This window comes from Anticarsia gemmatalis, chromosome 7 (genome assembly GCF_050436995.1).
Source record: "Anticarsia gemmatalis isolate Benzon Research Colony breed Stoneville strain chromosome 7, ilAntGemm2 primary, whole genome shotgun sequence".
Lineage (NCBI taxonomy): Eukaryota > Metazoa > Arthropoda > Insecta > Lepidoptera > Erebidae > Anticarsia > Anticarsia gemmatalis.
In genome coordinates this window covers 9236088-9250129 of record NC_134751.1, presented here as the reverse complement: position 1 = coordinate 9250129, position 14042 = coordinate 9236088, and the positions used below count along the sequence as shown (strand labels likewise).

At 34.1% G+C, this 14042-nt stretch overlaps 1 protein-coding gene across 1 annotated transcript in view; it reads left to right on the top strand.

Moving 5' to 3' along the window:
• The first annotated feature begins 522 nt into the window (after positions 1 to 522).
• The window catches only part of LOC142973961 (synaptic vesicle glycoprotein 2C-like), a 91878-nt gene continuing 78358 nt past the window's right edge, over positions 523 to 14042 (top strand). Inside the window, exon 1 of the mRNA XM_076115999.1 lies at positions 523 to 769. Coding sequence (XP_075972114.1) covers positions 722 to 769 — 48 coding nt within the window. The 5' untranslated portion in view covers positions 523 to 721. The remainder of the gene's footprint in view (positions 770 to 14042) is intronic.

Below are 14042 nucleotides of genomic sequence, written 5' to 3'. Positions count from 1 at the left end.
GGTTTTACTTCGGCTTCTATATAAGTTCCTGTGTATAATAATTAGAAAATTCCTCATTGGTACATTTTGTAACGATCGTCCTTCACTAGTTACCGTCTGGTGAAATATCCCGACAAAGTTATATCAAGTACAGTCTTGTACTTAAGGTTTATAAATTCATTTATTTCATGGTTCGAAGAATACCTTTATGAAGCAAAGGACAAACAAATTTCAACATTTCGTGGAAATATGGAAGTCGAAATCAATGTCACGCTTTTTAATTAAAATATTTATTTTTTTGTATATTTTTTTTCACCGCCTAAAACATTTTATTTCACCTTTATCATGTAGATTCGTTTTCTTTTACAAATTCATTAGAAGATCTTTATTCCTTGTCAAAATCGATCCAACTAATCACATCGCAACGGCGTCACCTTAACTACTGAGCCATGCGTTACCAATTTGACAAAATATTCGTTCTGATAGTAATCGAATAGTATTGTATTAGGCGCATCACTAATAAAACGTGCATGTTCGGCATAACGCAGTTAATGTAGATTAACATTAGTGCGCGATGTTACACAGAACGGAAGATACACTAGAAACTCTCTAACACCTGTTTTAACAATTTACAATCAACTCAATGTATTTTAAAGTAATAATTAAATTCAGTTTTTGAGTTTAATGAATTTCTAACTAAAGTTGGACACTTTTTCTGATTTGCAACGAAAGACTTTTCATTATGAGTTCGGAAAATGACATAATAGAAGATGTTGCGGTTGAAGAAGAGGTAAGTGCCAAATCTTTTTTACAAGATGCTAATCAATGTTTGGCCGCAGTGTATGAAATATTGCAAGTCAAATTATATGCTTTTTATTAATAAAAATGATGTGTTGAATAATTTATCATTTGGATAAAATATTATAGGGAACACTGGTATACACCCGAATAGACTTCCAGGTCTTGCAATCAAAAAATGATTAACTGATAGTTAAAAATAATTTTACATGCATCACCCCTTTGCACATGAAAAGGTTTTTGTGGAAGCGTTTTATAAAACACACGTAAAAAATAATATTTGTGATTAAGCTAGCAGACGAAAGGAGACTTAAGGATACTCATAATATTATACCTAATATATCCTGCTCAGAGTAACCGTAAACAGAACTTCGCAGTAAACTGTGTAGCTATCATCGTATCGTGTTGTAATATTTGTTATGCGCCTTAACAAAACAATGTACTCGTAAATACATAATACCACATAACTATTGCGTCGTCGGTAGAAATTACTAACAGTTAGTTGGTAATTAAACACTTTCAATTGTTACGGGCCGGTGAATGCGGCACTGACCGTGCGTTTGTTCCGATGTTTTTCTTAGAATATTGTAATCGTAGTTTATTTTCCTTTCAAATTCTTTTTAAGTTATGATATTATTTTTAAATATAATAATATAACAATAACTATAGAGAATTATCGTCGCGAATTTGTTATGTTTGTGCCAAAGTTTATCACGAGATCAATAGTATCATTTCCGGATTTCATTGTGCATATTTTTTACTCAATTGCTTCCTATCTAGACATTCTGTTTACGGTAATAGTTATCGTTGATGTAAGCGCGGATTATTTTTCTCATAGGACGTGCAAATTCTTAAGTTATTGTTCTTGAGACGAGTGAAGGCGAAGAAGGTTTCAAATTATAGGGGCCGCCATTGGCATGATTTCTGTTTGTGAATTCTAAAACGAGGATATCTTCCTCAAATCACGCTTATTTAGGACAACATTTTGTGTATTATTAACTTTAGTATGAACGAAATTTACGGGATTATTATATTTCTCATCGTCTCATATTGGTTCAAGCAAGTCGCATAACATCATGGCTTTAGGTTAGCTGCCCTTTCGCTATATTATTTTTGCCACCCAAAAAATTTTAGTATCGAAACCATTGACCGAAATGATACAACTGTCTATAATCTAGGGACGTCACGTATTTGCACATTTGTGTACGTGCCCTAAAGACTTGTTTACACTGGATCTATCACGTATTTCTACGTAGGTACTATGCTGACGATTCATATACATTATCATTAGTTAAATGGTAGAAGAGCTGTCAGTAGAAAAGTAGTTTCCCATTCGTTTACGTACACACAGTGTCTTGGATTTTTCGTCAATCATTTTTGCCGGAACCAAGGTCAGTACTTACAATTAAATTTCATAAACTTCTGTGCAAATGTTTTGGATTTTTTTGTCGTCGCAAGTTTTACCTACCTTTTTTTCAAAAATGTAGGAAGTAAGAAAAAACTCTTGTCTAACGCTAATATCTAGTCATATAGATGGTAGACATGAAAGATATCACATTAATATAGCTATACATATCTTCATTTATCTAGAATATAGTAACTAGTGTTGTTGATTCCATAATCTCTAAAAAAAGTCGTGTAGTAGTATTAATAGTTGCTTTGAACAAATTTCCGTAAACAAAATTAAATTGACCACATCCAGGTTCTATTTCGTACTATCACCAAGTCTTGCAAAAGACCATTGCTGTCTCTATCTGACATGTAACTCTATCTCTTTTCCGCATAGTAGTTCGGAACCCCTGAGCCAGAATGACTGGTCAGTTGCGAAAGTACAGGTTACATACAACGCGGGCCTTCGGAAACTTGTTCCTAACTAAAGTGCACATGGTAGGACAATAAGTTACTTGCGGTTTTGGTACCTAATTATATAGTACTTATATATTCTCGTAGTATTTAATTACCGTGCCATACTGTGTAACACCATAAAGTTTAGATACATTTGGTAGGCAGAGGTCAAAGAACACCACTTAGTATGATTCTTCCAAACATCCCTTGCTACGTTTACGTCCACGCATCTTGGCATACAGGACCGGCGGTTACGAGTACTATACACGAGACCTTTTTCGTAGGCATCACTGATGTGGTCTACGCTAGTGTCTGCCTACGCCTAAGGGAAAAGCGTAGTTTTTATTTATGCATGTACAATGCAACGAGCGACACTTAAAATATATTCTATTACTGCAAGAAGTCATAGATAACAAACACAACGTCCTACCTTTTCATAAACAAACATTAGTTTACCTCTATTTTATTTTCGTTAGCATATTGATTGTAATCTAAGTTATCAGTTCAATGGCATTCAATTCTTAAAGAAAATAAGCATCCAATTAAAGAAATACTACTCCCACGAACAATCAATTTGTTGATAAGACGTTGTGACCTTTGAGAAAAATGCATAAAGCATACAAAATTCATTGTCCGTTGGCTAATTTTCTTGGAATCTGTGAGAATGCTTATAACAAGCACTCAAGTGTAATTTAGGTATGAAGCAGGAAATAAGCATGTCAAATATCCCATTATAGAACTTTATACCTGGGTATAAAAAACTACTGGTAGTTTATACAAAGGTTAAACTACTACCAAATCCTCATAACTAAAAAACCGGTAGCGTTACTTAGAAACGGTTTCGTATCAGAATTGACATTCTATACCAAAACAGTTATCCATATCGGTCCAATAGTTTCTGATGTTAAATTGCACAAACAATATCTTCAGTTCTATTACATTAGTACGGATTTATTTCATAAGACGAACCATAATCTAGTTTAAACCAAACCGTATCGTGCCTTTTAATCCTATTTGATACGACACTAGACTGTAGTTAGTATTTGTCGTACACAATGTACAGATTGCAACAAAAATAGCTAAGACATTCAGAATAATTATACAATCAGAGCATACGCACTTGAATAATTAGCCACCTGTTTCAGACAATCGAAACATTTTTCAGAGCTTTCGCATGATGAACTATAACTCGCTTATATATTGTTCCGTTACGTCGTGTTGTCTCATTTATACACATAACCAAAAACAGAGATAGAATACTCGATTTCATAGAGAAACCCAAATAGCCAAGTTTATGCTCACAATAAGGCATGTAAAGGGGTTTTGAATATCAAAATGTATTTAATAGCGTTCGCTACTGACCGTACCTTTGTTTCGGTGCAATCCCGTAAGGTGGCGAAGGTCTGTTGGATCACATAACGAATGTACTCGCCTGGCTTTGCAACAAACTCGAGCAGTAAAGACCGTCAGAGGCGGAACTAACTACTGAAACAACGCAGCTCGTACTAAGGCAAGGATGTAGGGTATTATGAAGAGGCAATGACATCTAAGCGGAATTTAAATCTTCTTCAGTGTTGAATCCCTATTGTTGGACACACGTTTTTTTTTATTTTTGTATTTATTAGGAGATTAGCAAAAAAGAAAAAGCTACCAGCTTTATAACTCGATATTTTGCGGTATTTTTACATGGGTGCAGAATTTATTTATCAAATTAATTGTTCTCTGGAATACATTGTTTTAAAGCCGTCAAGATATTTTACACACAACAAAAAACTCCTAATTCCTTCAAAATACAATTAATAATATATTTCACTTCAAAATAAATACCAATATCTAAAATTCGTTATGTCTTGTGCATAATTTTTCATTTTATTTAAATAATTGTTTTAAATAAGTACGTTTTAAGGAATCTATTCCATTCTCGTTACATCGTTGTAGTACACGGGAGCTCTCGAGAAGGATACTAGATAGAGTAAGTTAGTGAAGGCTATTTCTCTCAGTTTAATAGTTCCTAACAATATCGACCACCGGTCAGGATTTCAACAGCCCTCTTACACGTTTTATACGAGATTAATTACAAAATATCCAAAGACTGGGCATGTTTGAAATTCTTGATTTAGTTTAAACGAAGTTTAGGATCTAAACGCCTTTAATACTTACTTTAGTAAATCATCTGCATCACTCATACGAAATTTGCTTTATCGGTTAATATTGAGTTAAAAAATAGGTTTCAAATAATAGATTTTAGTAGATGCAATAAATCTTTTAGTTAAAAACCGCTCATTTACATAAATTATATTATTAAATATGCTCAAAATAAGACGTGGCTCAACAATTTAAAAAACGTCTTCAAGCCTCTAGTTCGCACTTACTTGTATTTCCGTCGCCCATTCTAATTACTTTTCAACCGAGCACTGATTATAAAGTAATCACATAATCAGCACTTTCCCAAGCAATTGAATGTAAATATCGCAGTTCACTTCCGATTACTTACATAAAGACTTAGTCAGATTGATATTCATGACGCGAAGAATGCATCCCTATAGACTTTAGTTATGAGAGTATCATAACATCCACATTATGACGTTTAGGGCCTTATGACATTTCCACAACAGAAGACAGGTAGTGGCAAAAAAACTGCTCTACATGATTTATTACTCCTTCTCATAAACTTGAACAATCAATTGTTAAAGCACCGAAAAAACCTTTAAATTTACCCCAAGCTCTTTCAAACACAGAAACGCTCAGTTCAAAAACCACTTTCTGGCTACCGAACTATGGAATGTGCGCTACAAATTTCCTAAACAAGTTTATTGACCGATTAATGCAATTTTATTGGATTTAAATGCTTCATAGCTTATAATAATTACTTTTCGTGACTTCAATAATTATTGGTATCATGGATATTCATGCATATGTCATTGTAACAGGCATTTATTGTCATCAATTCCGGTGTATTTTACTGTCTTTTACTCAATTAAAGAAATTGCTGTGGTATAAGAAATCTATTTCATGATGCTATTTTAAACATGTCACTTATCAGTTTAACGATCGATTTTCCGTCTGGAAAAGTGCCATAATATATCTGTATTTCATCAGCCTAACTACCAAAGTACTACGGTAGTCATGGGCTCGAAAACCGTTTAGAACAAAAAAGAACTAATACGTACACGAATTATTGTAATAAACCAGTAATTAGTAGTGGTTCTTCGCGACACACAATAAATTTTGAGTAAGCAAATAAATATTTTATTTCGTCAAAGCCATGTTGTAAACATCTATAGAACTACAAAATATGGACAGTGACAGTGAAAATCTTAAGCAAATGAACTCAGTCAAAACACAACGACATCATAATGTAACAAGTTAATAGAGAATCTATTAAAAGGTTAGCCACAGAGCTAAGTACTCGGCGTCTAGGACACATAACATTAATCTAGATACTGAAAACGTTCGACACTTTTATGGACATTACGCTAGCGACTCCATAATGCTGTGGACCCGTAGATAGTGTTCTATAAACAAGCTTATTTAAAATGCTTACTTTATTATGGCTATTTAGTTAGAAGGTTACTTTTAGAAACTTATAAAAAAATACAAAATATCACACATATTCGATATTGCTATTTGATAATGCTGGATGAAACATTGTACCTATCTAACTTTTTGTAGTTGTCTCGATTCTTCACATTCGTTGTTGTAAGCGAACTCCTGTACAATAATCGCTTTAATATGGTAGTTTATTTTTAATATATTTTATGGAATTTATGTTTCAAATATAAACGTTTTTACAGAAAAAGTCAACCAACACTTTCATGTAAGTACACTAAGCTGATTTTTTTAGCTTAAAGGATATTGACATCAACTACCTTGTCTGTAGCTGATACGAAATAAATCTTTATACCTAATATTTGAAAAATCCTTGTTCATTAAATATTTCAATGGGTCATTTTTCCAGGTATAAAAAAATCCTTACATGTATAAAAATGTTAAACATGTAACATTTAGCAACATTTCTAAGAATTTCTTATTAAGAGTCAATCTTTATGTATCGCTAGATCTTCGCTGTTTACTTACATTTTCCGACAGATCTTTTGTAGATTAAATATGTAGGTTTAGAAGAATGATATATGGATATGGTATTCTTCTAGAGCTTAAAAAATATTCTCTTAATAATATATAGGGGTGTTTGTCATCAAGGAAGAAAAATCTGGTGTCACCGATAGATAAGTTAAGAAGACCTCAATACAAACTAAATACCATACTTTATCTACTTAAGATAGAGACCTCGTCTCAAATGTTATTTTCTTACTTGAAAACCGAAATAGTTCTGTGGTAGCCTTTTATAAACGCCTATTACCTGCGACATTCAACAAACTAACTCAACCACGCTACACATGTTGTCCATAAAACCATATACAAAAGTAAGAACAAACAAAATCCCATAAAATTTATTTTATTACAGTTAAAAGGGCACAGAGGGAGACCGTAAACAACTTTAATTTATACACGTACAATATAAAATAAGCGAATAAAAAGCGACGCCTGAGAAGTTTCGGCCGTATGTGGCGAATGCTTAAAATGCGTGAAACCAAGCTTACTTGTGCTCCCGGTTTAATAAAATACGTCTTACACAGAGCCATATGTTCTCAGCCTAATATTGAACAAGCCATGTTTACTTAGGGGAATACATAATGAATACACGCGTTCGGTTCGCTTACCATCAGTGGTTAGTGACTATGGTAGTTATAGTTTAAGTTATGTTAGCAAGCTAGGCTTGTTCTGGCTATGAAAAATTCCTCAGAGGTATTCATTTCAATTTTAATATTTCTCTAAAACAAATAAACTTGTCAATATATAAAAACTACGATAAGTGGTATTCTTTAAAGCAATAAGTGTATGTAAGCTGGTGAAAAGGCTATGAAACTGTATTGAGTTTGGAGCAAGATAGAGGTAGCCTTATGACAAGTAGACTAGAGCATACGTAGAAGAGGTTAAAAATACTTCCCAAAGTCACATGTGGAATAAATATAAGCCTACCAATAGTTCACCCGTGTATAGTCTTGTAAAGTACGGTGTATCATAGTAGAGGTACAGAATTTGTCACACACTACACCGGCAATATTCACACGATAGTAAAATGTGACGTCACGGCCAGAAATTCTTATGAAATCCCTTTGTTTTTGTACAAGAAATTGTGGACAAAAGATTTTGGTGAATTTTTAACAAGTGACAATGAAAGAGTAATCGCTCCGCGGTGCCGTACGTCGATAGCAACGAAATTAATCTCTGTCTTAACGGTTCTTTAAAGAAAAATAGGTAGTCGATAATATATTTTAAAGTAGTAGTGGGATTGAAAAGTCTCGCTGTCCGCTTTGTACTAAAGAATATGCAATGCTGAAGTATACACGTAGAGAGAGATAATTTAAGCAATTCTAACTTTTTTGATTACAAGAACCTTCTCAGATATTATTCCTGAAATTCAGCCTATTTTGGTAAAGATAAAAGGTGTTATTTCTGTAACGCCCTTGCGAAGGTGATATGATTGCTAGATTCAATCTTTTAAAATAACATTATATCACAGCAATAATAAATAAAGTATCAAGATAACTACAATATCAAAAGATAACAAACATTTGTCCCAACTTTATATCCAACATCATAGCCAACCGATAACATTCGTACAACACACCCAGATTAGACCAACTACATAGTACATTATAGGCGTAACCTATGTCCAATACGGGTTTTTATGTGCACATGAACTTTGTGCCAACATATACGTATACTAAAGGCCTTGGTGGAAGGGAAAGGACCTAAGCTTGTCGCATGGTTGACTGACCGTTCAACCTGATATTTATTGCACATGCATATGTCGTATTTGGTTCAAAGCTAAGTGATACCTTCCATTGGAATCCTATCGTTACACAAAGAACGATTAACGAATTGTTTCGAATACAAACTTGTCATTTCTTTTTACGATTTCACGCAGTTTAGTTTTATAACCGCGATATTTCTCTCTATGCACCAAGACTTAAAAAATATGAAACTGCAGTATAATATAACAACAATATAACGTGCCTATTATCTTGAGATAACAGCAATGACTAAAAATGCTTTTAAAGCAATACTCTCCTTTACCCGACCTGGGATTCGTACCCGTGACCTCATGATCAGCAGTGGTTTATTCTACCAACCATGCCAAAGAAACAGTTTGTTGTGGTTCGTCAACAACCAAAAAGCTCAAAATTTTCAGCCCTAAATTATTACAAAAGTTATAAAAGGTAGTTAGCATCTAAATGCTAATTACATATTTTTAAAACAGTACTCCCTTTATGTAATGTAATTATACGATAGTGTCACCCCCAGGCATCCCATACGCACAATTAATAAGACCATGAACTAACCTACAATCAAATCAGTGGCAAACGAAGCAAACCACGCGGCAATAATGTAGTTTGCATAATAATTATACATTATACAAGGGTTGAAAATTTAAATAGAGGTACAAATGCACTGATATTATGCAACACTAGACAAAGACCGCTACTTTACGCACGCGTAGTTCAATATCTATTATAATGTCTATAAAATACGAAGATTTTATTTAAAATAACAAGGTATATTTAGCTAAGTCAATAAAATTAAATCTTGAGAGAGGATTTTATCCAAATATACCAAAGAAAACATAGTACTGCTAAAGTATGAGTGTATTGACACGACTTCACTTTTGGGTAAAACACGCGTGGCGATCTAAATAACTAAGTATTACATAATTCAAAACAAACAGACAAACAGTTACATCTTCTGTTTGGTATAGAACTGCAAATTTGTATTCAAAGAGGGTGCAAGTGAAGGGCCCGTATTCATGATATATGCTAATAAGCTGGCCATTTTTAAACCTTTTCGTACATGGTAGTACGTGGTGTTCTTTCAACGTTTAAAAGTAATGTTTTCAAAAATCCTCGTAACGAGGAAATGTCGGAATGAGTCAAAGGGTTAATCTGTAAATTATTTTCAAATGTACAGGCTATTTTAGCCCGCTTTTAGACGCCTTTGCGAGTGTTTTAGAAGGGATTTGAATTTCAAGTATTTTGAAAGGATACTAAAGATTTTTGGATTCTAAATCCTCTTTACGTGGGAGATATCCAAATCTAGAAACGTATGCTAAACGGCCTTCCGAATTTTAATTTTTAAGCCCGCTGTTGCTTCTTTGACTTGTATATAGATAGTAGATAGAAATAATTTTAAGCAGCACCAACATTTCAAAGAGACAGTTTTGAATGGAGGTCTTTGCTAATTTAACATATATTTTTATTAAAGAAAAATACGTACCACTGTACCAGTAACGGTAAAGTAACCAATGCTTAAAAACTATGGGACATTTCCGTCATTTCTCCATTTGCTCCTTGAAACAAAAAAGATAGCATACGATGATTTTTACATACTTTGTAACCGCTTCTTATATCTGATATCGTATTTAGTGTGTCTGGTGAAGGTGTCAAGGTATTTTTTTATTACTATCTAGAGTAAAGTGCACAAAGCAGTTCGCAACACCCGTCTCAGAATAAAGCAGCGGTGTTAGTGCTCGCGGATCAACTAAATCCGTACTACATTGTGTTAAAGTTACTTTGTCAGTATTATAATTATGGTTACAAACTTTAGAATATCAAGACAAAATTCGGCTATTAATGAAGATAATAATATGATAGATAGACTAGCATTGGAAATGAGTTACATTTTCTAAGAAACATACTTAAGAGTTTTTCGGTTATTGCTTCTTTGCAACGCGCAGTAGGGTTGTGTCTGGAGAATATTTTATTTTATTTCTCGTCACTAAGTACAATTACTGGTACTACCATTTCAGGGGGTTAGTGATTGCTTTGTAATATTTATGTTCGCCTTATTTATACAATGATAAACTTATCGAAAGTCCATCATGGATGTTGTTATGCGCTTAACCAATTAAAAAATCTAATCAAAAAATTAATTCAATCCATATAAAACGAACGAAAATTAGGCTTAATCTCTAACAGTTTTCCCGCGTGCACTGAGACGGCACCTCCCCAAAGCGCTCAGCTAATGTGGACATAACAGTAACGTGCCGCGATAGTGCTCTCACCATGTCTTAATGGCCTATTATATTTTATGCTTAATTCAAACACTACCCAGAGAATTGGGTGCTAGGATTATACATATGTATGTTAAGATAGCTTGTATTGATGATGCTCGGTGAAGTTTATAGAGCGTGTTAACGGAGTAGCGAATCTTGGAACTATAAACATTTGTTATAGATAACTTGGTTACTATTTAAATAGATTATATTGATACTCCCAGTCTACGTCGAGTCACTGCTGGGCAAAGTTGTCTCCCATGACATCATTCTGTAATAAATAAAATAAATTTAACACAATTATATCCCACCCTTCTGGGCAAGGGTCTCCTCTCGTAATGAGAGAGGTGTTAAGCCTTGAGTCCAGACTAGTCTTCAAGCTATTCTAAAGAACTCTCAGGCATGCTAGGTTGCGTCACGATGTTTTTTCTTCAACAGTAGAGGTGAACAAATGACAATTATTACCAAATTATACCACTCGGCCATCGTTGCTTGATGATATCTATAAAAGTAAATTGAGTTCAGTAATTCTATACTCTAACTTGAAAATCGCTAAACATAACGAAATAATTACGTTGGTAGATTTTAAGACCCTCTATTCTTCTAGTGTGGTCACCGGTTTTGTTCCGCCAATGATATTGAAAATGACATAACTATCACATATAATATTAGAACATATTGTACTCTTGGTCATGTCCAACAATGAATTGCATTATATTCAATTCAGTATTAATTTCCTTTTCAATTAATGTCAGCGTGTTCCAATTAGCGTCGTTAAATCGACATAGCATTTATGTATGGAATTCTCGAAATCGCTTATATGATTACTTACAATGTGAGGTATCGTTTACATTTCACAATGCTGCACTATTACGTAAATGCCTGTTATTTTATAAAATTATATCAATTGTAATATCATTAATTTTAGATTTTATCAAGTAAAATAGCATATAGTTTGAAGAAGTCAATACGTCAGAACGGCGGTGTTTACAACTGCTGATCAGGACTCGGGTTCGATTTCCGATTTAGACACCCAGCTTTCTGTTAACGATTTCTGTTGGAATCTTCTCAACAGTAGCTTGAAGCGTTAGAAACATTCCTTGGAATTACGTCGCGTTGCTTTGTTTTGTTGCTTTCACGCTCAAAGCATAGAGTCCAAGATTTTCGCTTAGTCATTAAGTTCAATAACATCAACCCTTTTTACTGTCCGACTACTAGAAATGTGTTTCCCTTCGGGTTAAGTTGCAGTCAACCGAATCCCTAAGTAGGGGTCACTCTTTGTAAACACAACACTTCCCTATATCGCCAAACAAAGCCTTTTTATATTTTTACTAATGACATGCTCCGCGGCTTCGCCCGGATGGAATTGGTTTATTTGCTCTTGTCCATTTTCCAATAAGAATAATGTATCTCTTAAATAGTGAAATATTTTTTCAAATACCGAAACGTATCCGGAGTTTACCGACTACACACACTTCCGCACAAAACTCTCGATCTCTGTTCTTAACATTACGAGAACAGTTTTTGTCAAAAGTGCATAGTCACGCTCAAAATTAAATCTTAATTTCTTTTTAATTTGTATGCGCCTGTCATGCTAAAGAGATAAAGGATATCACAATAATCGACTACATCATAAAATACTAATTGAATTCCGATTGATTTACGTATTCAATAATTTTGTTTGGCTCAGCATTACGGACTTAATTAGCTCATCGATAATTACTGCGGTAATTACTAGAAGTAATTGTGGTTAGCACAAACTGTAACAATATTGCATACAAACATAGATGTAATACTAACGCGTAACTTGAAGCCGTTTTCCGTCAGTCAAGACATTCGTTTCAGCAACCTTCTGCTGAAAACTTTGATAATTATCTTAAAAATCTACTCCAACACTACAAACAATTTTTACGTCACAAATATTTGTTCTGAAAGAGAATGTATCCCACGCCCCCGCGTTTTATTGTGTTAAGTCATGGCTAACTCTTTCCAATGCAACACAGCTGCAACAAGGAAAAACGATTTTAACGTCCATACTCAATTAAAGAACTGATCACATACGAAAAAGGTAGTGTTTTCTGTTCGACAGAAATCAATGTTACTTGTTGACGCAAGTGATTCTTGATTGCCCTTTTGTATTCAGCAATCAGTTGAATCAACTCGATTGACCCATCTTAAACGCAACAACACATGAAAGAATAAAACTGTCCGTTTTATAGTTGATTTTTGTATAATACTATATAAGAATATTCAATGCGAAGGATTCCATTTATTGAACAACAGAAGAAGAAAACTTTCAAGTACTCAACGAGTAAAACACCACGCTTGATTCCCACGCCTTTTTCCAACCAAAATCAAAGAACCTATTAAAAGAACGAGTACAACGTGCGTAAATGTTGTTTTTCCTTGTAAATTGGTCCAATAAAATACCCCCGAATCGCTTTACAGGTGTATAACCGTATGTTACAGAGTCCCCTTTGGTTGCGCATCACGTATTCAATTAGAATTTGTCTTCCAAACACCAATACCACGTACATAAGTTGTACACATACTAAGTTCGTCTTCCCTTGCATATTATGTTACGTTGCAGATAAATCTTGAGTGGGAATTTGATGCGACATAACAACGATGCGGCAAACATACCGTTGTATAGGTATAAATTAAACTTATCGTGTAGATTACTGAATTACTACGCATTGAATCGCTTTACACAACTTCAGACATAATTATAGAGACAGGTTTATTCTTTATAATGCTTGTACTATCACGCTGAGTGGAGCGTATAAGTTAATGCACTGAGCCTGCCAAAATAAGATTAGGACCACGGGAACCACTCCTAAGCGTGGCAAATACGTATAGGCTTTTTGTTAAACCGGGCTATGTTGGGCATGATGATTGTGTCTGTTGATGAATCACTAACAAGAAACCAACGGCTTCTATATCCATGAAATGAACTTTGCAAACAGTTTCAAAACCCAAACCACCAAACTATCTGCAGATCATACCAATATTTGTTCCGTACAGAGATAGAAACTACCGTAGAAATACCGTAGGCATTGGCAAAGCTGCAATCACTATCAACAAGGCACCTTTCCATTATCCCGATAGCATATTGCAACCCAATAGGTGCTTTCATAATAATTCTGAGGCTAAAATCGTATGGAGACGAAAGGTGTTAGAAATGCTGTAGTTGAAATACTGTATACCTAAAAACAATTCACGTTGTTTTCTAAATGTATAAAACTTAGCGATAATAACTTGCATGGTTACTGGGAACAAATGGGTTACCAAACCAACTTTTGATCAT